This window comes from Cenococcum geophilum, assembly GCF_001692895.1.
Source record: "Cenococcum geophilum 1.58 unplaced genomic scaffold K441scaffold_65, whole genome shotgun sequence".
Classification (NCBI taxonomy): Eukaryota; Fungi; Ascomycota; class Dothideomycetes; order Gloniales; family Gloniaceae; genus Cenococcum; species Cenococcum geophilum.
The window spans coordinates 309,790-336,715 of NW_027137623.1; the positions used below are offsets into that span (position 1 = coordinate 309,790).

At 47.9% G+C, this 26,926-nt stretch overlaps 13 protein-coding genes across 13 annotated transcripts; 6 read left to right on the plus strand and 7 right to left on the minus strand.

Annotated features, from left to right (window-relative positions):
* Positions 1 to 453: 453 nt before the first annotated feature.
* On the plus strand, positions 454 to 1,406 carry K441DRAFT_690456 (DUF453-domain-containing protein; the record flags this gene model as incomplete). Its single annotated transcript, XM_067652382.1, has 4 exons — positions 454 to 742; positions 774 to 805; positions 915 to 1,187; positions 1,317 to 1,406. The coding sequence occupies 4 exons, from the start codon at positions 454 to 456 to the stop codon at positions 1,404 to 1,406; spliced, it is 684 nt and encodes a 227-aa protein (XP_067498136.1).
* Positions 1,316 to 2,137, minus strand: K441DRAFT_700360 (uncharacterized protein; the record flags this gene model as incomplete). Its single annotated transcript, XM_067653245.1, has 2 exons — positions 1,316 to 1,620; positions 1,675 to 2,137. The coding sequence occupies 2 exons, from the start codon at positions 2,135 to 2,137 to the stop codon at positions 1,613 to 1,615; spliced, it is 471 nt and encodes a 156-aa protein (XP_067498137.1). The 3' UTR covers positions 1,316 to 1,612.
* Positions 2,138 to 3,173: 1,036 nt separating this feature from the next.
* On the plus strand, positions 3,174 to 3,979 carry K441DRAFT_620809 (uncharacterized protein). Its single transcript, XM_067645944.1, has 2 exons — positions 3,174 to 3,236; positions 3,319 to 3,979. The coding sequence occupies exon 2, from the start codon at positions 3,328 to 3,330 to the stop codon at positions 3,619 to 3,621; it is 294 nt and encodes a 97-aa protein (XP_067498138.1). The 5' UTR covers positions 3,174 to 3,236; positions 3,319 to 3,327; the 3' UTR covers positions 3,622 to 3,979.
* On the minus strand, positions 3,640 to 8,233 carry K441DRAFT_668746 (uncharacterized protein). Its single transcript, XM_067650045.1, has 5 exons — positions 7,909 to 8,233; positions 7,703 to 7,822; positions 4,523 to 7,653; positions 4,165 to 4,463; positions 3,640 to 4,114 (listed from the first exon to the last, which is right to left on the minus strand). Exons 1-5 carry the CDS (start codon positions 8,115 to 8,117, stop codon positions 4,067 to 4,069), a joined length of 3,807 nt encoding a protein of 1,268 aa, XP_067498139.1. The 5' UTR covers positions 8,118 to 8,233; the 3' UTR covers positions 3,640 to 4,066.
* Positions 8,234 to 8,366: 133 nt separating this feature from the next.
* On the plus strand, positions 8,367 to 9,140 carry K441DRAFT_708700 (putative peptidyl prolyl cis-trans isomerase cyclophilin; the record flags this gene model as incomplete). The annotated part of the gene is made up of 2 exons (XM_067653795.1): positions 8,367 to 8,687; positions 8,740 to 9,140. The coding sequence occupies 2 exons, from the start codon at positions 8,367 to 8,369 to the stop codon at positions 8,878 to 8,880; spliced, it is 462 nt and encodes a 153-aa protein (XP_067498140.1). The 3' UTR covers positions 8,881 to 9,140.
* On the minus strand, positions 9,051 to 9,545 carry K441DRAFT_587638 (uncharacterized protein; the record flags this gene model as incomplete). The annotated part of the gene is made up of 4 exons (XM_067644680.1): positions 9,051 to 9,141; positions 9,267 to 9,333; positions 9,392 to 9,407; positions 9,462 to 9,545. The coding sequence occupies 4 exons, from the start codon at positions 9,543 to 9,545 to the stop codon at positions 9,051 to 9,053; spliced, it is 258 nt and encodes an 85-aa protein (XP_067498141.1).
* Positions 9,546 to 9,626: 81 nt separating this feature from the next.
* K441DRAFT_668748 (cytochrome c oxidase, subunit VIb) lies at positions 9,627 to 10,727 on the plus strand. Its single transcript, XM_067650046.1, has 5 exons — positions 9,627 to 9,794; positions 9,984 to 10,014; positions 10,070 to 10,151; positions 10,210 to 10,273; positions 10,333 to 10,727. Exons 1-5 carry the CDS (start codon positions 9,752 to 9,754, stop codon positions 10,365 to 10,367), a joined length of 255 nt encoding a protein of 84 aa, XP_067498142.1. The 5' UTR covers positions 9,627 to 9,751; the 3' UTR covers positions 10,368 to 10,727.
* On the minus strand, positions 10,562 to 12,826 carry K441DRAFT_620823 (sphingosine-1-phosphate lyase-like protein). The gene is made up of 4 exons (XM_067645945.1): positions 12,669 to 12,826; positions 12,099 to 12,576; positions 11,910 to 12,043; positions 10,562 to 11,851 (listed from the first exon to the last, which is right to left on the minus strand). The coding sequence occupies exons 1-4, from the start codon at positions 12,764 to 12,766 to the stop codon at positions 10,858 to 10,860; spliced, it is 1,704 nt and encodes a 567-aa protein (XP_067498143.1). The 5' UTR covers positions 12,767 to 12,826; the 3' UTR covers positions 10,562 to 10,857.
* Positions 12,827 to 15,323: 2,497 nt separating this feature from the next.
* On the minus strand, positions 15,324 to 18,289 carry K441DRAFT_646269 (DNA/RNA polymerase). The gene is made up of 7 exons (XM_067646814.1): positions 18,033 to 18,289; positions 17,889 to 17,894; positions 17,686 to 17,799; positions 17,616 to 17,633; positions 17,493 to 17,557; positions 17,359 to 17,443; positions 15,324 to 17,247 (listed from the first exon to the last, which is right to left on the minus strand). Exons 1-7 carry the CDS (start codon positions 18,093 to 18,095, stop codon positions 15,718 to 15,720), a joined length of 1,881 nt encoding a protein of 626 aa, XP_067498144.1. The 5' UTR covers positions 18,096 to 18,289; the 3' UTR covers positions 15,324 to 15,717.
* Positions 18,290 to 18,607: 318 nt separating this feature from the next.
* K441DRAFT_668754 (uncharacterized protein) lies at positions 18,608 to 20,458 on the plus strand. Its single transcript, XM_067650047.1, has one exon. It carries the CDS (start codon positions 19,032 to 19,034, stop codon positions 20,052 to 20,054), a length of 1,023 nt encoding a protein of 340 aa, XP_067498145.1. The 5' UTR covers positions 18,608 to 19,031; the 3' UTR covers positions 20,055 to 20,458.
* Positions 20,459 to 21,138: 680 nt separating this feature from the next.
* Positions 21,139 to 22,298, plus strand: K441DRAFT_681658 (uncharacterized protein; the record flags this gene model as incomplete). The annotated part of the gene is made up of 2 exons (XM_067651492.1): positions 21,139 to 21,305; positions 21,365 to 22,298. 2 exons carry the CDS (start codon positions 21,139 to 21,141, stop codon positions 22,296 to 22,298), a joined length of 1,101 nt encoding a protein of 366 aa, XP_067498146.1.
* A 793-nt stretch (positions 22,299 to 23,091) lies between these two features.
* On the minus strand, positions 23,092 to 23,554 carry K441DRAFT_305502 (uncharacterized protein). Its single transcript, XM_067641068.1, has one exon. It carries the CDS (start codon positions 23,441 to 23,443, stop codon positions 23,174 to 23,176), a length of 270 nt encoding a protein of 89 aa, XP_067498147.1. The 5' UTR covers positions 23,444 to 23,554; the 3' UTR covers positions 23,092 to 23,173.
* A 1,428-nt stretch (positions 23,555 to 24,982) lies between these two features.
* On the minus strand, positions 24,983 to 26,559 carry K441DRAFT_708707 (TauD-domain-containing protein). The gene is made up of 7 exons (XM_067653796.1): positions 26,355 to 26,559; positions 26,102 to 26,301; positions 25,685 to 26,047; positions 25,537 to 25,628; positions 25,446 to 25,482; positions 25,263 to 25,396; positions 24,983 to 25,200 (listed from the first exon to the last, which is right to left on the minus strand). The coding sequence occupies exons 1-7, from the start codon at positions 26,540 to 26,542 to the stop codon at positions 25,084 to 25,086; spliced, it is 1,131 nt and encodes a 376-aa protein (XP_067498148.1). The 5' UTR covers positions 26,543 to 26,559; the 3' UTR covers positions 24,983 to 25,083.
* Between the last annotated feature and the right edge of the window lie 367 nt (positions 26,560 to 26,926).

Genomic DNA, 26,926 nt, shown 5'->3' on the forward strand with positions numbered 1-26,926 from the left:
AGNNANNNNATATAAAATNTATTTTGGAAGCCTCTAGAGTGTGGTGTTAAGGAGAGAGTTATATACGTGGTAACCCCACTGTGCGCGCCAAGCCTCGGTAAAGTCCAGGCTAGGCCCAATATGCGCCACACTAAGCCACTAAAGACTAGCGCGAAAATGGAGGGCCAGGAACTTTTTACCGCTACCTCCGTACCATCTTGACATATGAATCAATGTGGGAAATGAGGCCCTTTACGAGATTTATGCGATTTCCTAGGAGCTCAGGATATAAAAATTACTCTATCAAAGGCGCCATCTGTACCTTCGCTACAAGCCGTCCTAACTTTGCAAACGGGCCGCCGCAAATATGTGCCCAAGTTGCATATTACCGCGGAGGTACCTCAGCCGTCATATTTCAGCCTCATCACCTCCCTGAGGACCGCTCCCAATGGAATCCCATATTCTTTACAAACCATGAGTTCATCTGATTCCTATGGCCGCCAACTAGACAGCACGGGCGCTGGTATACCAAGTCTACCCAAAATCCACATAGTGGACCGCAGTGAGCGGTCAGATGCAGATGTAAACTACACTTTCATCGGAATCGGTATAGAAAGGGACGGGGTTGATATGGTTAGCAACTACGGAAATATGAGCTCTGCGATTGGGCCATATGCCTCCAAGGAAAGACCTCTACAGGATGTAGACTGCATACAGGATGGGCCAGTTACTGTCAACATTTACAATACGAACACTGGAGATCGTAAGCAAGTTTCAATCTAGAAATGGCTAAGCTGATGAAGTGGGGGAGTATTCGATTGACGGCGTCAGTGGCACGGGGGCAAAAATCCAACTCGACTTTTTCCGTCCTGGGGAGCAAAGACAGGGCATTTGCTTCCTACTGGAATTGCTGTCGACGATTTGCTAGTGTACAGGCTAGCTGTATCGATGCAGCAAATCCCTGTACTTTCGTGCGTTTTGAAGATGTGGGGATTGATGGAACAATCCTTCCCAATGATTTCAATAAGCTGTCCCAAAGGCTTCGATGGCTGGAAGAAATTAGGGAAGCTGGGGAAATTGCGATGGGCGTGGCGAAAAGCAAGAGCGAAGTTCCTAGGACGATACCGAAGATTGCAATCGTTTCTCCGCCATGCACGCATAAATCACTTTCTGGTAGTGTTGTTGAAGGATCCTCCATCGACCTCACTGTTCGCTTCATTGGCGATACCTTTGACTGGGGCTCTATGTACAGCTGTCGCCGCCAAGATCAAGGGTTCTATTGTACTCTTGCTAATACAAACACGATTGCTATCGGTCATTCTAGCGGCCGCATCTAGGTCAATGCCACAATGGATTCGAATAACGAAGCGGAATGTGCGACGGTCTTCAAGACTGCACGACGAATATTTGAAGGTCGAGTCTTCTAGAAATAATGGTAATACTTCTTGATATATTGTCAAGAGTAGCCGTTAGTAACGTTTGGTAACGATCCCCTATGCTCCCAATCGGTCCCAATTCCTTCAAAATACAAATGAAACTGCATTCATATGACCCCAAAGTACTCTAGCTTCTCATAGGACATCTTTATTATCCAACGTTTAATATAGGAGCATTTGGGGTCGAACTCAACGCTCTACAGTCCTATTTCCATTTAGCACCTCAATATATCAAGCATAGGGTCATCGATTCACTTACCGGCTGAAACAACCACCTCATCAATCAACGCAGCAACTGGAATACAATATAGCACCAAATACTCGCTCCAATGCTGGCTCGCCTCCATGGGGCTCTGCACCCCTGCATCAATCAAATCCGCCGCCAGGAAAATCGGGCCTCTTCCTAATGCCGCTGTACTGACAGCAACGACGTAGCACTCCTTCCCCCCATTTCTCTCACTGAAGCCGCGTGCCCAACACTCGGCGTGCATTCTGTCAGCAAAGACGGAAATGAAGGGGCTAATGATGTTGGAAGCCCAATTGAAGTGAGCAGAGGCGTAGAAGTGTAATTGTTGGGTGTTTGCGATGATGGTAGGTATGTTACGGGCGCGGAAGCCAACGGTGGGTGAGAAGGAAGTCTGGCTGCCGGCATAGCCAACGCGGTAGAAGGTTGAGGGGATAGAAGTGGGAACTGGTGTCTGGAGTGAGCTGATGGCTTGCATGGCTGTGGTACTAGGGTTACCAAGTAATCTTTTTAAAGAGAAGGTAGTGGGTTTTGCTGGTATTACTTACTGACTACTTCTAGTCCAGCAGTACTTAGGACGCTGTTATGTTAGACTTGAGGAGCTTTAGCTTGGTTGTAGGGATTCTAGTTTACCTTAAGATTTGTGCGCCAGAGGTATGGGTGGTGCCTATCGCCACCTCCTTGGTAAGTCTAGCGGTAGTTAAACAATTATCCAGACGGGTAGGGAAGGCGTAACGCGCGAGATGCAACTTTCCGATCCAGAGCTCAAATTTTCGAATGGTACTTCCGAATAATTATGGTTACCTGTCAAACGAAAGAAAAATCTGTTGGAGCGCCTGAGATGAGCGAGTGACTTCGATATGTACCTTCAATCATAATATACAGATAGTTCAGTCGACTTTCAGAAGAACTGTACTAGATAATCATCGGGTTCCTTTCCTGGGCCTTGTCTTCTCTATCTCAAATGTGATTGTCCTTAGTAGAGCTTGAAGAACATCTACAAGCGATGAACATCCTATCTTATTTATTGTAATGCGTGTTCAAAATTTTGATACAAGGACCATTTTTAAATTGTCAAGCAAAGATGAATGCTTCCAAGGCACTTAGTCAGAATACTTATCTATTGGAGCTACGCAGGGTAGGGGCACCTGTAGGTGATTGTAATGATATATCTGAGGAATGGTTATTTCTCGGTACTGAGAATATGCCTGCAATCTCAATCACCATGGCCCACAGGCTGGAACCTTGTTTGCTGCTTCCATCTCGGGATTGTAACTAACATTGTTTGCGTAGACTTTGGAAGCTTTAAGCCTTGGAAAACGTGGGCTAGTCTCGCGTATACCGGTAGAGTAACTATTTTGATAGGATTGAGTGCACCAAACCTGTATCATTTCTTACCCTGGAGTCATTGATACTCGAAGTGAGGGTTCCTTCATATGACGCTAGCGCCGAAAATGGAATCGTGCAGTAGCCATTTAGAACTTTTATCTCGACCTCTCCACCAAACCCAGTATAAAAGTGTCCTAGTAGCATAGAAACCGCCAATCCTCAGGCGCAATCTAAAAGGGAATCCTCACGTAAGTCCTATTATTCTGTCCCCGCTCCGGATACTTCAATTTGCATTGCTAGCTCCATCCTAACCACAAATTTCCTAAACAGACATACGCAATGCCCTACTTCCGGATAACGCTCCTCCGTAGCGCGATCGGCCTCCCTGCGAAGTCTACCGGCGTGCTGAAAGCTCTCGGGCTTCGAAAACGTATGACGACCGTCTACCATCCCGTCTCGCAGGACGTTGCAGGGCAAATTATGCGCGTTAAGGAATTAGTGGACGTTGCTGAGGTCGAGACGTCGCTGTCAAGGGAGGAAATGAGGGCGTTGAGACGGCCGGCTCCTGGGTTTTATATCGAGAGGAGGGCGGCGGCAACTAGAGATTTGGCTGAAGATGCATCGGGGCGGTGATCATGNCATGGAGGAGCTAGGATCGTGGAACATAGTATATGGACGAGAAAATATCTGAGGGCAGGGTATTTTTGGCGTCTCGATTTCTCGCTAAGGGTATTGGAAGATGGACAGCGTTATGTATAACAGGGTATTCATCAGATGGAATATAAGAGGATGTGTCCGGAATCCAAAATGCGAAGGTCTAGGTGCTGGGCTAGAAATCGCGCAATTGGAGGTATTTGCCAAAAGAATATTCAAGAGCTTCATAGGTAGATATTGGGTGTATAGTTTAGACTCTAAGTTCACTTTTGCACCTAGTCTACAACCTTCCAAGGGTTATCAAACACGCTAGCATGTATCGTATAAACCTCCCAATAAGACTATTCCAGCCATTCCAGCACAGCAAATTTAGCGTGCTTCCAAGAAAACCCCTGAATGGCATTGAACCACCGAATCATGATGCTCAGGCAGGAGTCCCTTTGCTAAACTGAATCAGCCTCCTAACTCCAACCTGTCCCGTCATTAGTCTGTAGTAATTCAAAACATGAACTTAAGACATACCATCCAGTTAGACCCTTCATCTGTTTTATTTGTCATCAAATCCGTAAACAGCGCAATTGCTTCGTCATAGTTCCTCGCTTGCAGGTGCCGTGCAAGCTCATTCATTTCTTGGATCGTGTCGGGCTTTAATAGCTCTTCATTATTTAAATGATCGAACAGAATATTGAGACGTTTTTCAGTATCCACTATGTGCTGTCTGTACTGGGCAGGCGCTCTCGCCTTCACACGCTGCATATCACTGTTAAGAATCTCGTAAATGGGTTGAGCGGATGCTGGAATATGAGATCGATCACCCGGTGCTATGTGTGGTCAATTAGTACGAGAGAGGTATTAAACCGGATACATGTTAGAAACCTACGATATTTAGGAGGTGCTGGTGTCGACCGAAGAGACTGTGCTGTACTTGGTCTAGAGTCTGGAGCGGATCGTTGAGGACCGCCCTGAGGACCGCCTGGAGGTCCGGTTCGAAGGGGGCCTTGAGGAGGAGCCTGAGGAGGGCCTGACCTTGCGACCCCCGGCGGTGGAGCCTGAGCTTGGCCCGGGGGCAGTTGCTGGGATAGACCAGGGCCCTGACCGTATGGTTGTGGCGCATAAGGGTTTGGTTGTGGTGCGACTTGACGTGGAGGTGCAACACCCTGCGAAGGAGTAGGCTGTGCGCTAGGAGCAGGTGCATAACGGTTTGACGGGGGGGCTGTTGAGGGTGGAGGGTTGTAAGGGGATGGTCCGCGAGGAACCATTGGTTGGGGTGGAGCCTGAGCAAATGATGATGACTGCTGTTGTGGTGCATACGTATTCGCCGCTGAAGATGGTCTTCCATCACTCTGCAGATTGTGAGAACCGATACTTGTCGGCGGAGAAGAGACTCGCAGTGGGCCCTTAGGCGGTGGAGGGAGTGGCGGCGTAGATCTCTGAGGCGCATAAGTCGGTGGAAATGTAGTCGGGGGTGCTCCAGTGCTTTGTTGGTTTGGGAAAGGAGAGGATACAGGAGTCGCACCGAGACCTGGTGTCCCACGACGTGAAGTTGGCGGCTTAGTACCAAATTCTGGAGTATCATTCCAATTGGAAATATTTGTGCTTTTTGAGGGAGGAGGGACAGAAGGGGAAGCAGAGAAAGCACGTGGAGGCGGGGCAACAGGCTGGTGCTGATTTTGGGGAGGCTGATACGCAAGACCGTACTGCTGAGGCGGAGGTAAACCAGGCTGCTGGGAAGTCTGCTGTGGATGATACCCGACAGGAGTATATGCATTCCTAGTTGTTGCGGCTGGATAGGTGGAGGCAGCCTGTTGCGCAGGTACCGGGGGGTTAAGAGGAGCATAAGATGAGCTGGACGGAGGTTGAGTGGTGACAGATGGAGGCTGATACGTAGGCACCACTCGTTGACCTCGCTGAGCACCTGCAACCGGAGCCGGCTTTTGTGCTGTCTGAGGTGTGGCCTTCCTCGTTGCCTGCTTAACACGGTTTCTTGCCACATCCGCAGCGGGATATTTGTCTGGTAGAAGATCTAGGTACTTCTCAGCAATCTGCAGCTGCCCGTGGGCAGCTGCCACATCGGCATACTCGGTGTATTTTGCATAAAGCGGTGCCAGCTTCCAACTAGACGGTTTCTCACGATCTGTATCTCTGAATTCTGTAACCTGGCGGAAGACGGTGACTTTTTCAATGAAATCTTGCAATGATCTTGCGTGAACAGAGAAACTTGTGTCACTTTTAGCCTGCGCCAACCCTACGGTTTCATTTTCTTGAAGCTCTTGAACCCAATTACCCACCACTTTCTCTAGCTTAGGTCCAGCCAAGTAACAGAAAGTCGCATCTTTTCTAAGAGAACCAGAATCAGCCCCGTTAGAAATTGATTCCTCTAAGCGATCGCCGAGCGCTTCACAGAGATCAGGGAACTCGGACTGCTCAGCAAATGTGCAAAGCGTAGCCATGACCTCTCTCCAATCCCGAAGGTCAGCATTGTAAACCACATCCCAAAGATTCTTACCAACTACTGAAGCTAGCAGTCTGAGGTAGTTCGGGCCGTCCGCTTTCCTTTTGAAGTAAGCCGCCTGAGCCTTGTCAATACACTTCTGGCCTCCACAAATGGCAATCATAAAGGCATCCGATAAACGGTTTTCTTTAAGGCAAATATCAAGCGCCGCATCAAAAGAACCTAGCATAAGAGCTTGGGTAATATTTTTGTCAGCTTCAGTCTCTGATCCTGTGTATATTTGGAAAGGGTTGTTTGTTTTAGCTCCTTTCGAGGAGGCCAAGTTGGAGAGAAAATTGTCGCCGGAATTGGGATTATCGAAAAACGACACGCCATCCTGTGTTTCGGTAGAGCCATTGGGCTGAGACAAAGCTTCCTTGGCCTCCGTCTCCTTGCTTGCGCCTCGATCTTTAGTATCTGCAAAACCCAGGTATTCAACAAGCTTTTTCCTCGGATTTTCGGATATTAGAGTCTCAATAACAGTCCAGTCTGCTTTCTCCTCCTCAGTGCTTGCCTGAGAAATCTTGGATTCGCAAATCCCAGCAAGATCACCATTCTGTAGCGTCCTCTCGAACTCCTCTGTAGCTGAACTTATTGATGTATCCACAGCAAATGTTGATATACTAATCTTTGACTTTTTGGAGTCTGAATCTGCAGGACCAAATCTCACCAGCTTACCTCCAAAGCCAAATGATACCCCTGTCGGTCGTTGAAGCCATTTTGGAGGTTTAGGAAGAGAGAAAGCAGGGCCTTGTGGCTCAACATGAGCCCGCGCAAAAAAGTCTTCACCATCTAAAGCCTGACTTGTTGTAGCAGCATTTTGACCCGCGTCTGACCTTGTATTCTGAATTGTTTGGACCGCAATCTTGCCATCGAACGATGCAGTTGCAAGTAAACTAGGGTTGTGTGGATTGAATCTCGTCTGGAATGTCCAGTTAGTCACAACCGGAAACTCTCCCAGAGTCTGGCCAGTATGAGGGTTCCAACAAATAGTACGATTGTCCTTGGCGCACGAGAGTAATAAATCGCTATCTTGGAGGCACCAGGAGAGCGATAGAACGCCCTGTTCATGTGCACGAAGAGTCTTTTCCGGCGCATTAGAGTTCCGCAGGTCCCACACCAGAATCAAGGGATCTTGATCACTTGGTATAGCGGTTATCAGCCTGGTAGGGAGATCCGGATCCCATGCCACAGCACTGACAGCCTTCCTTCCGAAGTTACTCAGTGTGAGGCTCTCCTTTTTACCCTTTACATCCCATACCGTGACAAAGCCGCCACTGCTACCAGTTGCTAATATATGAGGCACTTTCTTATTCCAATCCAACGTCTCAAAATCATCCGCTCTCGCGGCGGAGGTTCCTAGGCGAAACGCATTGGAAGGATTTTTGGGATCCGTAAGGTCCGTGATATAGAGTTCCCCTTTGGCCCCAGCACTGGCTAGCAGATGGGGTACGGTCGGGTTAAATTGTAAAGCCTTAATAGCTCCGCTGTGCTTAGTCGAGCGAGCCAGAAACGAATCGCTGCCAAGTTTCAGCACTGCCCACAATAGACTGATGTTTATTGCCTAACCTTGGACCTGTCCGCAGTTTTTCGGCATCCCATAGATCTAGCGATCCGCTCTCGAGGGCGCCCGCTATTATACCCCTCGGATAGTCCTCGCTTGACTGGCTCCAGGCAATGTCATGGAATCTAAACATTGAGATATTAGTTTGCGTTTTTAAAATAAGGCTGCAATCTACTGCTGAATCGACGGCTGCTCTCAACTTGAACCATACCTTGAATCCGCACTAATACTGCCCACAGGCTGTAGTTCTACACCTTGCTCTGAATTGTGCAAAGCCAAATCCCAAAGTTCCAACTGGGTTTCGTTGGAGAAATCAGCGTCTACAGCACCTGCTCTTGTGCCAGTAGCAATTAATGGCGGAGCCGCGCCCGGAGACCAGGCAAAGGTAGCAGTCCGCGGGATCTCTCGTAGACGGACCATGGTGAATGCGAGGAAAGAGAGCAAGGCGAAAATGCGCAGAGAAGGAGAAGAAAATAATCACAATAAATCCAAGCTACACAGTGCTTGGAAGGTGCGTCACAGATTCTAAGGGATTGGTAGCTGCGTTAGGATTCCAGGTGGCCCTTGGCCGAATTCTGAAATAAGCCAAGGCTTGTGGGTGGGCACGTGACATGTTTTTTTTTACAGGCCTCCCACCCACTTGCAGTAGATCTTTAAAATGTTACCGATATGACTGACGCGTCACGACTTAAGGCTACCGTGTATATAGGGGGTCTTGACAATGCAGTCACAACACACACCCTCCATGCGGCTTTTGTACCATTCGGCGAGATAGTGGATGTCTCCCTTCCAAAACCAGACCTACCCTCATCAACCGATCCTCACAGAGGCTTTGGCTACGTAGAGTTTGAGCAAGCTGCAGATGCAAAAGAGGCCATCGACAACATGGATCAGAGCGAACTCTACGGGCGGGTCATTAAAGTCGCGGCAGCTAAGCCCCAGAAGGAGCAAAATGAAGGATTAGGCAGCAAAACCGCCGTTTGGGAGCAGGTAAGGTCCATTGAATCAGTAGTTTTGTAACTCATTGCTAAATATACTACAGGAAGGATGGCTGGCAAAGCATGCTGTTAGTGAGGAGGACCAGTCGGCAGCAGAGAAAGCACGAGAGAGTGAGGCAACAGCGCCTGAAGATCCAATGCAGGGATTGGAAGGGTTGGATGTTGCTGGTCCAAAGCCGGTGTAGCATATCTTTCAATAGAAGGATTGTTATTTTTCTTGGCTGCATTTGCAGGGAGCTGTGGCGTAGGAGAAATGGAATAAACTCTTTCAATTGGCCTCCAATTTATACAAAAGGCTACCCCAGTAACCAGCCTGCATCAACCCGAGTTTTGCAATCTGCTCATCCTGTCTGACCTATTGGTTTCCGCGCTGCCGTGTAAGCCGAAGTTGTTTGTCTGTGTATAGCTTCCTGCCCATAGAAAAGAAGGCAGCGCCAACAGCAACGCTATGCTAATGTCAGAAGAATATCCCAATAGATTGATATAGCTTTGTATTACGCGAGAACCACACCTGTAAACAAAGTCAATAAGGTCTCATGGAGGCTTCCCAATATATGGACAAGCAGGGCACATACCGAGGGGAATCAACTCCGGGGGAATCTTTCTCAAGGTACGTAGACGTTGGGAAATGGTATGAGCTGCAGACAAATCAGTATATTTGCCAGCATCAGCTGAGGCATTGAGGGTAGCACGCACCGCTATGCTCCTCCTTCTATTCTTCAATTAGTACCTTACATAATCAAGCGGGAGAGCGAGTGAAGCTTACGGGCACTGGTCGCCTCATCCTCATGGTGGACTGCACGCTTAGGAAGCGTGTTGGCTGCATGTTGAGAACGCGAGTGCGGAACATGATTGCGGAGTGGAGAGTGTCTGTGATATTCGGGCGAACGTCAGAGGTCGAATAGGTTCGATGAAGCTCGAACGAATTAACCGGGTCCAACGCGAGGTCGGTGCTTTTGCGACATCGAACCACTCTCGCCAACCTCACGCAGACATCTCCAACTCCACCAGAGGTCTCAATTGCATTCTCCCGATCCTTTCTTCGACTATATCACCATGTCTGAAGAACGCGAGACCAAGCCTTTCAAGTTCGTCACTGGTATGCCTCCCCAAGCCCCCATGCTGCATTATGGGCCGCAAGCTAACTATAGTACCTTTTGCAGCCGGTATGTCTTCTTCTAGCTCCCACAACGCCGACGCCAGCGCCTTTCAATGCTCTACTATCAGAAATTTGCAGGATCGAGGTCAATTAGATCTGTATAAACTAATAATACTCCTGGCGCCACAGGCTTCGATGCCCGCTTCCCGAACACAAATCAGTAAGAGCCGCCCAATACCTCAAATACGTAGCAAATCTTCTCACCCATTCCTCAGGACCAAGCACTGCTGGCAGAATTATGTCGACTACCACAAGTGCATCCTAGCCAAAGGCGAGGACTTTGCGCCTTGCCGTCAAGTAAGATTTCCTTTCCCCAATCTCTTCGGAGTAGCACCTTCACTGACTTGATGTAAAGTTCTACCTAGCCTACCGCTCCTTGTGCCCCAGCAGCTGGACACAGAGGTGGGATGACCAACGCGGTGAGTACTTACGGATTGCTTAGGTCGACGTGGCCAAGACTGACTGCTTCTCCCGAAAGAAAATGGCACTTTCCCTGTCCGTCTCGATCAATAGACATCGGAATAGTATAGTAGATATTTCCTTTCGGCGGTATTGGTGAACAAATGGAGGCATTCAGTTGCGACGAAGCCACTGTAATCATAACAAGGTCGCAATACAACATGGACCTATCTAGACGTCTTGGATTTGATCAAATGTCGTTTATGAAAGCAACTTATTAATTTATTTTCCGGCTCCCCATTTCGCACGCAAAACACAAAGAACAAAAGTATGTTGCCTCCAAGTTGATGGAGCAGTTCACGAAAATGCACCCAGACGGCTCGAAGGCCCCTTCGACCTGCTTCCAAGAAATCACACAGGACAAAGAAACTTTGATTTAATCACCCTCTCCCAGTAGCGTCTAGATTCTCCGACATGTATAAATAAAAAATGTGTAAATTATGAATGTATCGCTGAAAAACTTCCCAATTTGTCCAATGGATACAAACACGTAAGAAGACCATAGTACATACACAAAGCTATCAATGAGTACCACCCAGCCCTCTCACGCCTTATACAGTGTGTCCAAGAATCCCTTCGCCAAATCAACCACAACGCTCTTGTTCGGCAGACTCCCAGCAACCCCATACAATGCCGCTGCGTCTCCCTTCACTGTACCCTTTTCCCCCTTACCCTCCACAATCCGTCTCCGCTCCTTTTCCCTCACATCCTCTACAACATCAACTAAATCTGCTATAAGTTTATCTACAGCGGCCACAATAGGCAAAGTCACGGCGACATGGATCGCCGGTGGATTTTGTAACGCATTGAGATGCCATCCTTTATCGCTCATGCCATCAGCAATATCATAGATATCCAGAGAATTAGACAAGAAAGCCACAACAGAAACTAGCGGCCGTCCAACGACTTTCAAATCTGTTGCAAGCGCCGGGTCCTCGCGGATAGCGCTCTCAATCTTCTTCGTCGCCCCGACAATCTTGTGGCACGCCTCCACGTACCCGCTCTCGCCCTGCTTGACGAGACTAGCCCAGCAGCCTGCGATCAAGGCGCCAGGCCGGGACCCTGCAATGCTAGGGGAGGCATAGACACCACCGGACCAGTCAGCCGAGACAAAGTACTGATATTTACGCAAATTATCGCTACGGTAGAGGACGGTGCTGTTGCCTTTGGGGGCGAAACCGTATTTATGCGTATCACAGCTGATACTAGTAACACCTTTAAGACGGAAATCGAAGGGTTCGGATTCGAAGCCTGCTTTAACAAGTAGAGGGACCAAGAAGGATCCCAAGCAACAGTCAACATGAAGAGGCAGCTTCTTCCGCGATGCGATGCGCGATAGACCGGAAATATCATCGATAATGCCATGGGGGAAGTTTGGAGCGGAACCAACGAGTAAGATAGTGTTGGGATTGATGAGACGCGAAACCGAGGGTAAATGCACTTTGTAGTGCGGTGCTTTGCAGGCCACAAGGTGGACCTTTATCTTGAAGTATTCACCAGCTTTGCGGAAGGCCGTGTGGGCGGTTTCGGGAAGAATCCTTATTTAGTTGTTAGTTTCGACTCATTTCAATCCTCGATTAAGATGATTTCAGTCACATTTCTGGCTCCGCAACTCCCCGCTCATTGAATGCTTTCTGTCGGGCACTCAAACATGCCATAAGAATAGACTCTGTTCCTCCGCTCGTCGTGACACCAGCTGCTCCTTCAGGAGCGTTGAAAAGAGCCAAGACCTACAATATTAATGTCAGAATGTTGTATATGAGCACATACACTGGGCCAGTTTACCATCGCTACGATCTCAGCCTCCATTTTCCTCACGCCAGGGAACACATCTGGGTGTATCGGATTTGAGACCGTAAATTTTCCAAACGCCTCCGTCTGCAGCCTTAATAGTTCATCACCCCCATGATATACAGCTCCACTAACTCTTCCATCCTCCCACCTTGTGTGTTCCATTTCCGCTAGCTTCTCCAAAGCCGCCTTGACCTGATCATCCGACCATCCTTCTTGAGGAAGCGTCAGAGTCCTCTCTACACCAGGGCCGCTTGGCACCAATCGCCTTTCCAACTTCAACAACGACTCGGCAATCTGTGTCTGCACCTTTGTGCGCACTCCTGGGAGGCGCAGGAAGACGCCATACAAGGTCCGGCAGGTGGAATTGTAGACGTCAACAATAGAGCCACCGATACCTCGGCCTTTCAATTGATAAAAGGCTTTGCGCGTCCAGCGAAACAGGAAAAGGACGAAGATTATATTACGGAATCTATAGCGATACAAAATCAGAAATGGCGCATGAATGGCGCAGAAATGACAACTGGAAATGGATTAGGTAATGCGGAGAGGAGAGCTGCGTACACATCTAGGTTCAACGCGAGAAGCTGCCCCCGCGCGGAGCTCTTATGAGCTCTAAAAGTGTCGCGCAGACTAACGGGCAACCTTGAAGAGCCAGGCATACTTCGAAAGTTATGGATTTGTTCTTTGAGGAAACATGGCGAGAGGGACCGTTAGGAACGACTTCGGTAGTGAATTCAGTCTTCGTACGTCAACCCCATGACATGCGGAAGGTAGGCGCTTGGCAACGGCTTTAAACTCCAATTGTTGCGGCATCAAATTCACCACACTTAAGATATTCTCCTAACAAATAAAATCTTACCTGCCTATATGGATTTCATGATCCAGATATTAGTGTAGAACATGATGTAGTCATATCCCCCGGAAAGGGTGTCCATCCACCATAAATGGCGCCATGGCCGGCTAGTCCATAATTAGTTCACATGCGATTCGTTTCCTCATCGCTATGCAGTAGGCGTTTCAGATGGGGTTCTGAGGATGTTCAGAGCAGAGTATAAGGACGCACCATCCCTTCGTCTGTCCTCGGTCGTGTTCGCGCGTCCAATTCAGAATCGTTAGCTCCCATTACATCTACATCCTCTCCTTCATTCCATGGACTAGCCCGGCCATTACACTGTATTCTGCACTCAACCAGGTTTCTACTAAAGCCATTGCTCACGGCTGTCTTCTGAGGGTCCGCCGATCACAACTCTTCGGCTTGCTCCCTTCATCTAGCTTTATTCTCAGAAATATACTGCCTTTGTGTAACGCTAAAAGATGAAAAATCTAAGTGCTTACTTGAGAAGTTAAATACGCCTAGCAAGCGAAGGTATTGTAGCACGTGAGACCACGTAGACGTTAGATCCAATGATATCCTTGATGTTTAATAAATTGTCAAGGCAAATAAAGCTCACGAAATTTCCTGTGGAACGAAAACGAGAATCTAGCAAGCTAAGAGCATACCACGTTAGAGACATGCCATCTACAGATATCTCTGAGACGCAATATATGAAACCGACTGTCCAGAGGCTATTACTACCAGCTATCCTCCCAAAATGACAGGAGCAAGATAATATCTAGGCAGAATAGCACAAAAATAAAATAGTAACAAAGATTTAAGACGTCATTGAGCTTATCATATTGTGTGTATCTAGTGGGTGTCCATATATAATGCGCAGAAGCTTAAAGGCTGCTGCACAGTCTATCTAGGATATCTCGCTTGTAGAGACCACGCTCCGCGCGTTACGGATCAATCTGATGGGCCTGTCGACCTCCGAAAGCGCGGGCAGGCCCAGTAGGTGTGGATAGACGAAGAGGAGGTTCAGCTAGTGCTAACGGCCAGTTAGCTAGGCTGGGGACACGTCTTCGGTGTCTGAGGAGGGTACGGGGTTATAGTGGCTGGGGAAATGGGCATATTGAGTCGCTAGGTTGAGGCTGCGCAAATGGATTCTAGCTAGCTAAGCAGGCGGGAGTACCTTAGGGCTCGTGGTAGCTGGTTGAGTGGTGCACCGAGGAATGATGCTGCGTGCGGGCCCTGGCAGACACCCTGTTCGGGAACTTGTGGAAACCGATTAAGCGTCGTAATGATGGATAATAGTGAATGTGGATTCTTATTGGCTTGCCGCAGAGAAGCTTGTTGCGATTAACTAAAGAGATATCTGAAAGATGTTGCACGCCGGTGTGCTTGTACTGGGATAACTGAGCCTAAAGCAGTGGCCTCTATACCGCTGAAAGATGCAGCTCCTCTACATCTACCCCCCGTCCGATAAATTGCTGCCATTTCCGTCTTGTGCGTTCCCGCAACTGTTGAAAATCCGGCTCTGTAAAGGCTCGAGCCAGAAAAAACCGCTGGGAGTTCCCGCCACCCGGGTAAGCAGTGTGGCCAAGAATCAAATGACACCTAAGACATAACAGGATCGATAGCAAGAATGTGATAGAGCAGATGGCAAGGGAATAATAGGGTGGGTAGCAAGAATTAGGATACCAACTAACCTAGCGGGGTAGTTTTGTAGTCCGATTGAGAGTCCAGTAATCAATGGTAAATGTATTGGCGCTTTGGGGTGATATGTTCTCAGCTTACGTTGATAAGGTTAATAAATTTGCGGCTTGAGGATGACAGACTCCCAGATTTGAGACGAGACTTACGGCTTGACGGTAACAAGCCTATAGAACGCTTAAGTGATGCCGCAGTAGTAGCAAGAATTATGTCAGTAAGTTTGAGATAAGTATAAAATAACTGGAGGTAGTTAATGAATGACAAGGGCTGGGTAACCTAGAAATGATAGCTTTTGAGAGTTGAGAAGCAGTGCTTTGGTAGCTCGTTGGTAGATGAAAAGTGACTGCGCAATCTTGGGACAATAAAATATCCGAGAAGCGATAGTTCGGTAGCCAGCGAGACGTGGAGAGGTATGTTACGATGAAGGTATAGTAGCCAATAATGATTGACGAGCAAATGATGAAGGCGGAGTTAGAAGTAGTAGAAAAACCGAGGACCAGATGAGAAGTAGAGATGTGAGTGGAGGTGATATTCGTAGTGGTTTAGCCAAAGGATCATGAAGTTAGACGAGTGCCTAAAGCAATTCCATAATTGGTAGCTGCGTCTCAGGCCTTGAGTTTCAGTGTGGCACTCGGCTTGAAAACTGTATGAGAAGAGAGGTGAAAAGATGGAAATAAATTAGTGGTAATAGGTAAAACTATTTACATAAACCTCTTAGTCTACCGGACCTTCTACAGAAACCTCCTTGCAGGGCCTTCAGCGGGCAATGTCTGTTACGTAGGTGTTAGAAGAGAATGATGCGTATGGAGCAACAAGATGTAAATTCCACGCGCTGAGTTGGTAAAGGATAGGAATAGTACATGCACCTAAAGGTAGTTAGAGAATAGATATTTAGTATCTATCGGTAATAGGAAGTATTAAAGTGCGGAGAAGGCAATGCCCTGATTGAAGAGGTCGTAAAAACGCTAAAACCTCTTCAGTTATTTCAGCGGTATGTTCCATTAGTATGTAATACCGACTACAACCAGCCTTCACGACTAAATCTCCTTGGTAACAATAGACCAGCAATCGTCGTCTTCATTCTTCCAAGTGCCATCGGCTATGGGCCAGCATGGCGAAAGTAGGCATCTTAGCTCTACAAGTATCGCACGTGAAAGTCGAATTTTCACCCAGAGTATCTCCATCGGAATACCACCCATCGTCACCCCTGGCAACGGTGCTGTCCTGCGATCGAGGCAAGACATCTTCAGATCCTCTGTGAGTAACAGATGGTGTCCGTTCAGTTTCAGACACTGGAGTAAACTCCTTTTCCGTCTCCTCTTCAGCATATATGTCTGGCGAGCGATTTCGGTCTTGCACTTTCCATTGCTTGAGAACATTATCTTGGATTTTAAACATCTTCGAGATATCTCTGCCCATACCACCCTTACCATCGCTTGCGGCGTCTACTATGTTCATAGCCGCTATATTAATCAAACTCAGATTCCACCTACTCTTCTCAGGGTGAAGCTTGCGGAAGAGTGGAACCAAGACATCGGTAACTAGCCGTTCTGCAAGCACGTCGACCCTCTCAGTCAGATTAAACAAAAAATTTGGCATCGGCGCAGACCGCGAAATCCGGTTGAAGGTGCGACTGCGGCTTCCATCTGGATTGGGAGGTGGACGAGGACGAGTTGAGAGACGTAAAGCCTTTGGATGAGCTAACCATCTCTTTTTGTTTTGAAGAGCGCTCTCCGATATTGGCTCGATGACAGTCATGTCTGCATCATTAGGCGAGGGATGCTCTGGCTCGTCCTCGAGTAAATCGACATGCATACGGTTGACAAGGCTTCTTGCCAGCATGTGCAGCTCTTTCAAAACTTCGCGGAAAGTGTCTAGCCGAACATAGCTGTCTTCGATACTGATCTGCTTGGGCAGACCTCGCGCTTTGCCAACGTTAGTGTCGTCCACTCCATGAATTAGATCCCATATCTTTTCACCGATTCCGCGCGGAGCGCCGGGTCCTCCTAAAAGCATTTCGAGGCCCTTGACATTCATGTTAGGATGCAATCGCACATCTTTGACTAAAACCTTTTCTTTTGGGGGTCCATAAATGAGCTTGTTGTCGGTTTCTGCGGGTTTTTGCAAAATGAACTCTCGTATCTTCTGGGCTAATCTAAATCCAACCCCGGGAATCCTCTCGATAGGGTGTTCATCAATGAAGTTTGTGATGTTGCTGGGTGCTACACCATCTGAGACGTACGGTGGCATCAGAGTAGTCTGTCCTTTTGGTTTGTTCAGATTTCCCACGAGTTTTGAAAGTAGTTTCGATGGCCCGATTCCTACAGAAGAAGTGAAGCCTTTTCGCTCCTCTAGTTCTTTTCTTAGAAATTGAGCCAGATGGCTTCCAAGATGCAATTTAAGCCGGAGCGTATCAAGCTGGGACGCGCCAAGCAAAGGCTTGTATTGCGAGCACGTGGGGTACGTATCACCTGCCACGCAGAAGGCGTCGAAACTGAATCCTATCGTAGGATCAGCCCGAGATAAGCAGAAGAACGAGTTGCTGAGATCATTCCGGTTCAGCAGACTAAAATTGTGCTCGATAAGATCGCTAACATCAAGAAAAAGCTAGCAACCATTAGCAAGCAGCCTAACTGGTGATATGCTGACGATAAGCTGTTGAAACAGTTCCAGATTGAGGCTGTGTTTGAGTTTCAAAATCCTTATTGACGGACTCACCTCATCAAAACCAAGCCTCTCGACTTTGTCGTTCCAAGAGAAGCCACGAAGGAAAGTATAGAGCTCCTTTGATGCGTTTCTAAATCTAAATGGGATTAGCCAGGCAACAGGCAGACGAGTGATGGGGATAGTACTCTGTGAGATCCTCGCCGGAAATAATCACAACATCAGGGCAGATTTTCTTCGCTTCCGTGATTAACTATATCACCTCAGTCCATTTAGGGTGTGAGTTTTATGGGAGACGCCATTTCACAGACTTGTAGCTTATGTAGGCCCTACGTTCATCAGCATCTTACTACCAAAGCCATGGAGGGACTACCTAGGTACCCTTCTGCGCGCTTCATAATTTACCGTCACTAGAATCTGTTTCTGTGCCACCCCCAAACTTTGAGATCTAAGCTCTGGCCTCGCAGCCTCAAAGACTGATGCGTAGAAGCAATCCTGGAGGATAAGATCGCAGTGTGAGCATTAAAGACGGAGTCCCACATCCCTAAGATAGGGGAGAAAAGATGGCCGAAAAAAGTACATACGTAATCCTAAAGGAGTTAAATTAGCAGCAACACGTTAGCAAAGATCGCGAAGGGAGTCGTGTAGTGCGGAGAAGAGAGAAGGCGTAGAGCGACGGGCCGGTGAGGATTCCAGAATGCGGCCATTGGGGACTAGCCAGGACATACGAAATGGATTATGATAGATTCATGTCTCTGTCTGAGTCTTCTGCTGCGTCTGGTCGTTTCCATGTCGCCGTCATCCCTCTGTTGGTAGCGGCAGACGACTGGTCAGCAGCCTCTCTCGTAGGCGCGCAGAGATGTAAAGTTGGCGGTTTCGTGGACATCACGTCGCATAACCTCGTAAGCTAGTTGGGTTGAAATAAATGTTACAGCAATCCCTCCTGCACTCGAGAGATTCGCAATGGCTTCTGGCGCACTTTGGCCACATTTCTTGGCGGCGGCTTGCCGTGAACAGCCCTGACGGTCTCCCCTTTTGGGTGCTTAAGGATGCTTAGAGTTGGTTAGGACGCCCTCAACGACGTCTAGACTTGCCCACAATACCCACCAGCATGCCTGGGCTCTCTTCGTCCTTCCATGCAGTCGCGGTTTGCCACCAGCCCAGCTGATGCCCAGGTTAAGGCTTCCCGAAAGCCCTAAAAAGCGCCTTTGATTACCTGTTCTAAAACTAGACGGTGCTAGCGTATATAAATAACTATTGGTCGATCGTCCAGGTTGGAAGGACCAAGGTAAGCCCGGCGCTTGCGTATGCAGTTCTCATACATTTTCGAAAATCATCCTCCCCGCCTTGCCCGCCATGCATGGTTTAACGTTGTCTCTCGACAGGCTTCCCGTTTCATCTGAGTATATATCCTCCATAATTCTCCCCGCTGCTCCTGGTTGAGCTGGGTCCTTATTTTCATTCCCGTTTTCTGCCCTAGGCTCCCTGTAAGCCCTGCTGATCATATTCCGTCAGCAGCCGCAATACTGCTTGCGCCTCCAAACTTGGATACGAACTACTTGCCTGAGGACGGCTCCCCTCTCTTATCAGAGACAGGTTCCTCCATCCTGGGCTTAGAAAGGGTCACGAACGTCTCGAGCGACACAAGCCTACCGCGCATGATGCTCGCTATATCGCAATCGATGCGACCATCCTCTCAGTCTCGTGAACACATTTCACCCTCCACCATGACCACCTCACTCGCCATATTACCTCAAAGGCAGCCCGCTCTCATCCGACCAGACACACCCTCCCAGCGACCGAAACTCCAGCTTCAAACAACTCAGATACGAACCTTTGGCAAAGGCTCAAGTCTTCGACTGGACACTCTTTCCGCAGTGTCCCCCACTGTGCGAAATACCTTCTCAAACGCATATGAGGCACCGGTTTCGGCAGCGCCAGCCTTGGGCAAACCTGTGAAGCCTCGATTGTCAATCGACAGTACTGTAGCTACCCAGGCTTCCTCGAGCTCCGCAACTGCATTGCGACTCGATACAAGTACCCCAAACTCTACTACAAGCTCAGCATCAACCCTCTCATCCGCTTCAACCTCTGCATCATCAACTGATTCCGCTACCATTCGAATTCCCTACAAACTCTCACACAATCTTCCTTCAATACTCACCAACAGCCCTGTGCAATCACTACAACCGCGCAGGATGACTGCCTCGCGTCCTATGTTTCCAGCGACGAAGAAAGTGTCGTTTCGTACTCCTCTGGAGGAGGAGATCAAGACTGTCAAATATACTTTAGCGCATTCGGATATTGATGCTTCGACATCTTCTGTCGCCTCAGTCGAATCGTCCGAACCATCCGAATCATCCGAATCATCGTCATCTACCTTTACTGCAAGCAATTCTACATCATCGGAGTCTAAGCCATCCTTACTTTCGCCTTCATCCTGGTCTTTGTCAATTTCCGCATCATCCAGCTCAACATCCTCAGCCGCGTCACCATCGCCGATTCCTTCATCGCCTTCGGAGCAATCAAGCTCACCTACGCTGTCCACATCAGAAGAGTCGCCGAGGTCGCGCGCACCAAGAACAGGCGAGAAGCGGGACTCCTCATCATCTGAGTCGGACAGCGACTCCTGCCCAGAAACTCCCGTCGCTGGACGTCGGAAAAGACGAAGAGAATGGGTGTGGACATTAGGACCGATTGGGAAGCATTCATTATCTAGCGAGACAAGCACAAGTGATGACAGCAGCTGATTAATGGTCACCGCAAGAGTTAAACGCACTCGCTGTGGTTTTGATATATATACGATGGGACGAACATTGCATGGGTGGTGTTATTGAGCGACGAACATGTTTTTCTGGCATTATTTACTGCATTTTCACTGGAGTTTCCACATTCTATGATACCACAAATCTAGGCGAAGAGCATCAATGGCGTATTCTCTCATATTGTTTCAACAAATGCATAATATCTCTTCGCGAATTTGCTGCATTTAACTGGGCAAGAAGCGGTGGTCATGTGTCTAAGAATCGGTTCTGTGAGGAGACAGGATCACGTCGTTGGTACATTTTCCCAGTTGCAATATATAGATACTTGGAAAGCATATCAAAGTTGCTACTAAGCCCCTCCGCGAGCTTAGGGGCATTTCAACCACTCATCTAGAGTCAACCGTTTTGAGACTGTTATAACCCTCATACGAACCATGAACGAACAAGCCGGTTATGTTTGCACAATATCTTTCATGACTATGCCTAAGTGGCGCCTAGGTTCTATACGGTTGCTTCAGCAATTTTAGACAGCTACATACTCCAGCAAACACCCTAATCGACGAGGCTTGATGGCTTCAGCAATTATTCCAGCCCAAGGTAATGTCTTCAGAGCACGTGATAGGTTTCAGGTTACCTCGTAAATCAGACGTCCGTAGTATGAGGTAGCATTCAGGTCGTGACCTCACTTGGAATACTTCGCTCTTTCAACTGCTTTTGACAATAACACGGGTAATTGCTGCTGACAAGCTACATGGCCGCCATCAACGTATGTGTAAACCCAGATTTGTATAATTTTTTTTTGCATACATGCCTTCATTTCCTCCAAATAATCGTCATCTGCACTCATAACAATCGTTAATAATTCTCATCGTTTCAATTTCTGACATGACTTCTGGACAAAAAGATCATTCTAAATCAGGTTTGTGCAAAGGAGATTAGACTAGCACACTACGCAGCAGCTGATTGTCACAGGCGAGCAAACACGCCTCGTTCAGCACGGTGATAGACGACGCCGAATACCACAAAAGAGCAACCAGCTCCTCAAGAGACGATAGTTACGCAGTCTAGGATGCCCTATATCAATGGAGATGCACGACAACCAACTGTGTCCCCGAATTATTCTCCCGATCTAGTTGCTAAGGTCACATCCACACTCGTTAATCGCGCGCTCAGCTATGTAAATTTTCTTGTTTCGAAGTCGCCGATGCGTCTCTTTGAGTTTTGTGATCTGGAAATGTAAGTCTGGAACACTCCAGCCAATTTCTAGTAAGACTTACTTACAAAAACACCAACAGAATGCCCGGGTTCCTCCGCCGCTGCTGTCAGGCTATGCTCGCTGAGCAGTGGAAGCACCAGCTCCCTGTTATCCAAAAGAAGTCACCAGCCGTACTCGCTGCCATCATTCTTGAATCCGCTCTTAGCAAGATTACCGGCCCTATAAACAACTCAAAGCTTACAGTCATTGACTTTTGCGCCGGCGGCGGAGGCCCCACGCCTATTCTCGAACGAACAATCAATGCTACGCGAACTGCTGCAGGGCAGCCACCCCTTGAGTTCCTAATGAGCGATCTGTATCCGCACATAGACGCATGGATGGCTTCAAGCTCTGGTTCCGACTACCTCAACTTCATCCCTCAGCCTGTTGATGCTACTTCACCCCCAATCGCTGCACTCAATTCTGAGTTCACCGAAACGAATTCAGAGAACAGTTTCCGCTCTGACACACATGTGTTCCGTCTATTTTGCCTCGCCTTTCATCACTTTGACAATGATATGGCGAAGCAGGTCCTCGATAGCACCCTGAAGACGTCCGATGGATTTGCAATAGTGGAGCTGCAGGATCGCAGGATTGGTTGCTTGCTGCTGATGCTTTGTAATTTTTTCCTTGCTTTCCTTGTCACAATTTTCTGGTTTAAGTTCTGGTGTGACCCTCTTCAGGTTTTCTTCACGTACATTTGTCCCGTTCTGCCAGCCGCGCTCACCTGGGATGGGCTTGTAAGCTGCTTAAGGACAAGAGAATTCGAGGAGGTGATGGACCTAGTCCAAGAGATTGCAGATCCCTTAGTGATTACGACAGAAGTCCGGGACGACGGATTAGCTATCAAGAGATGCGGCACGGCGGGATGGGTTTTTGAAGGAGGACGGAGAAGGCATACATTCCCATTTGGATATGTGAATTGGGTTATTGGGATAAAGGCATCGTCCAAGGATGGTGACGGCGATCGATGATCCAAAGCTTGGCGAGTGAGTAAGAATAGCGTGTGAGGTTCTTGTACAGCCTTTGTTGGGTGCACAGAATACAGGCTTGATCACAAACAATCTAGAATCTAGGAATGTTTGAGATTTTCTTTTGCGAATGCGGGTTTAAAAAATAACTTCACCTCAAAGCAACTGTTTCAAGTTCTGCGCTGCATGCTCGGATTCCCGATCCTCAATCGGGATAGCCATAATACCAACCTGTCGTACAATATCTCCGCTTCTGCTGTCCACAAGCATAGCCAGAACATAATTGAACACTGTATATTCAGTAGGGTCATTATCCAAATGCTGCTCTTCTCATCCTTTTAGCATAATAAATTCCGTAGAACAGCTCATAAACCACTCAAATGTCTCAACTGAAATGTTCGTAGGGAGGAACAATGAGAAATCTTGTCTAGCTATAATGTTCTGCACTTCACTACCCTCTTCAATAATCACAGGCCTATTCTTACCATAGGTAGTCATAGGTGGTGTGGTTGGTGGCGCTCCATCAGAGCCTTCCCATTTCGGTTCTCTATCCCTTGCACCGTTGAAATCGTGCGTAGAATTGTGGCCCAAGCCCAACCAATCAAACCCACTTGTTTATGGGCGGTCATAAATTCTGCCGTAATACCATACCAAATAGCCTGCCGTCAATTAATCTTTAGAGCTTACACGCTCAATATATTCCTTCCAGCATAACCCAGATTGATAGAGCGGAATGCGACAGAACTTGCACCCAAATTTAGCACGTAGCTTAGGCTATATTTTGTTGGCGATTTCGCGCACGGGCCACATCTGCACGGCCGACGACGGTGCAAGGGATATAGGTCTGTAGGCACTAATTCGAAATTTGCAATATGATTCTACCTTGAGGCATCGTTGGTCATAGCCGGGGCATATACTGATGATAGCTGACTGTTAGAGTACAGGGTTTTCCGGTCTACGCTTAGGGTAATTACCTCCCGATAGGTAGACAAGGCAAGACGAGAGAGGGTCACCGGAGGACCACGATTCTGGGAATGATCTCGGTGCTGCTGGGTACGGCAATGGTCAACCGAATGTTGTGTTCCAGTGGCAAAATCCGCAGCAACTGCCCACATTATCCCTTGCGACAATGAAAGATTGGTTCGCATCCACTAAATACCAAACATTGAGTTGATAGAAGGCCCTCTTAGAATGTCCATCCTCTCTCACTTCATCTCAAGTTGTTCATTTGGTCGCAGTGATAAGCTTTTAAGTCCTCGACACGCTCAAAAACATGACCAGAGAATACATTTGATGAATACCCGCGAACACCAGCCTGGGAGTCTACCCCGAAGGGTAATAATCGCGCAGCGGTAGGTATTACCCACGTTTGCGTAATTGGGTCTTTTTGCTCCTCCGAAGCACACAAAATAGGTCAAACCAAATAAATTGCAGGTCCAGTTGCGAGCAGATCGCCATGACATCTTTGATGTGTTTGGTAGCGAATTAGGAAGCTCACGCGGGCCGCTTTGTTCCCAGGACGCAGCAAGTTCGCTCTGAAAGTAGCATACTGCTCCTGGCTGTAGCCCCATACGTAACTCAGTGCTGCATATGCGGCCTCCGCACCACTAAGTAGCGGCCTTGATATTTGCTCCGGACCGGGGTATTTTATTTTTATGTCGACCGGGTGAAAATACTCTAACCCATCTGGATTTGTGCCCTCGCAAACCTGGAGATGGATAACAAGGGATGTTGCAGTCATACCTTGTGTCTCCTTTGATACAAAGGCCGTGCTCTCTGCAGCATCAGCACGCCGTGGCTTAAGATAGCAGTCTATGTCATCGAGGAGTGCGGCAAATTTTTGGCATGACACTGCAAATGAAATGAGGCGGCATAGTGGACAACTTGAATTTGCTAGGATGTCTCCAAGGTTACCCACCAAGATTCTGAGTCTCGTAGTGTACATTAAGTGAGGATGTCGGTCACCGAAAAAAGACCCTTTACGGCCACCTTTCTGCAATTAGAGCAGACAGATTTAGATAATTTGTTGGCGGTGTGGCTTTCGAGCACTTCCGACATCCTTCCGGACTTGGTACTGGATGAGAAGGCTGATTTTATTAATGGAACATATTGAGTGAAGCCCTGAAGTGGTGCAAATCCCATGTACTTTGTTATGAGACACCTTTACCAAATGGCAGCTCTTCGTCTACCATATTATACCTAAGGATGAACCGGGCTATGAATGTCAACGGAAATTGTTGCGAGCGCTCCCTTCACGACTGGTCGCGTAGTGGGTAAGGAATTTAAAACCTCAGGCTTATATCCTAGCGAAGGAAACAGTGGAAAAGTCACACCAAGACCTATCTAAATTTAAGGGGTGTGCTGACTTTCTGACTATTAGCATGTTTCATACACTGTTATGTCCGGAAACCCACAAGGCTTTATCTACTACTCCAATTCATAAATATATCAGCGATCACCTAATGGCGTTCGGTGGGGCCGAACCGATATCAAAAGTTGGCAGCTATAGTATTCTTAGAAATTGAGGCGCTGAGAAGCCCCCGTTCGCCACACTATAATTTTAGTACAGTACCGTCTCACCTCCGTCTATCACCACAATCTTACGCATAGCCATTACGAAATGCATCACACACCAGATTGCAAGCATATCCCCATTCACTGAGGAATAATGCAAAGTATTTGATTATGCTAATCACAGCAAATACATATTGTCTCCACGAGCCGACCGATCATCATGTTTCGCCTCATGCTTCCGCCTCATGCTTCCGCCTCAACGAGACTATCAATCCTACTTTTCATCAAATGGAGTTTCTTCGGGACGTTCTGCCTGCGGCGTAATCCTAGCCAGATGCCTGCGCTGACCATCATCCCAATCTAAAAGCGCGGAGTGCGTAGTGACGCGATTCTAGTCTGCTGTTAGAACACTTCCGACAATTCCTTCAACAATGGGGTAAGTAATTGACTTACATCCCAAACGACCACGGTTCCGGGAGCCCATTTCACCCTAGCCTGGAAGTCCTGCCCTTTTGCAATGTGGTCGAAGAGGAATTTTAAGAGGAAGTCGCTCTCTTCTTTCTTGTATCCCACAATTCGACGCGTGACTAGTTGATTTTAGCCGAGACTATGACTATAACCACGACGACCACTTACATTGTGGATTTACGAAAAGCGCCTTCTCTCCTGTGCTCTAAACAAAGATTAATGTCCCCTCATTTATTGGATCCCCGTAGCTAGAACTTACTGGATGAGTCCGAACGATGGGGTGGATAGATGTTACAGGCTCACGCCTTACAACCCCTCCCTGGTTCTTACTGTTGTCCGCTTGTTCAACAGCTGATGGAAGAGATGATTGTTAGTAAATGCTCGCTATTCGAGCGTGGCATCCTCACCCGAATGGATGGCTTTTAGACCATGTAATCGCTTCCGAAATTCAGGCGACAAGCGGTTATATGCCTCGGTCTGAGAAGCGAAAAGTGTATCCCCTCCAGAGACCGGACCGTCTAGCAAGTACAAAAACGTTGTCCCCGGTGGCTGTTGTTCGTATGTCACATCAGAATGCCAAGTTACGGAATTCGTCCGCTCTTCAAAGAAGTCCCTCGCTGTAGTGTCCCCAGCCCCTCGATGGACCAGGTGAATCTCAGGAAATCCCTGAGGTGCACCAGATGTTGGATGGATATGATGCCGGCCGAAATATCCCCCAAAATCAAGCGCGTCTTGGATGGGTATGTCCGCAAAGTCTTGGTTGCGGAAAGCTACAATGGTTCTTCATTAGTATCAGGAATTTTGCCAGTATTATCTAAGCATACCAACGACTTTCCTCTTGGCTACAAATAACGCGAGCTCATCTTTTCCTTTGTCAGTCAAATTACTAAGTTGAACTCCGTTTATTTCTGCGCCAATGTTTGACGTGAAATACGTGACTTTGGCATTCTCTAAGAGATGCGGAAAATTTGGGTCCGCGTCCTTGCCATGCTCCGTATGGACGAAAGATTGGAGAGGTGGGTATCTATGTGTTTATGTGATAAGCTACGAAGAATTTCCCAGCACAAACTTACTCACTTCTTTTCAGGGTCCCAGGTAGGCAAGTAATTGGGGTATCGGGCAGGAGGTTGATTAGCCGTGCCTCTGACTTCTGCGTCTTGCTTATACGCTCTAGGGCCACCGATATATGCTTCCTTGTAATCGGCTATTCCTTTGTCTGCAAAGTTCACAGCTGGGCGCTGCGCTTCAACGAGAGCAGGGGCCATGGCGTTTATAAGATTTAGCTTTCCAGTTGCCTTGGATACGATCCTCTCGAAGCAATATTCGAGGCACCACAGGCTACATCGTGGGCATATATAATATTAGACTCACTCCGCTTTCCGGGTAAGGCGGCATCGATATCTAGAAACCCCTCAGCAACCCCTCAGCAACAATACCGTCTACCAGGTCACAGAAACAGCGGATGGCACTAATAAGAAATTAAGACACGCTATCAGATGGACTTCTGTTAGCGTGGTTCAATCAGCCGTTATCTTTATTGCATCAGATCCGCATCGAATTGCCTCATAACATGCTAGATTAGGGCAGACCTCGGGATTGGAGTGAGATTCCGGTTGCCGAGTAAATTGCATGCTTCCCCATCTTCAGGC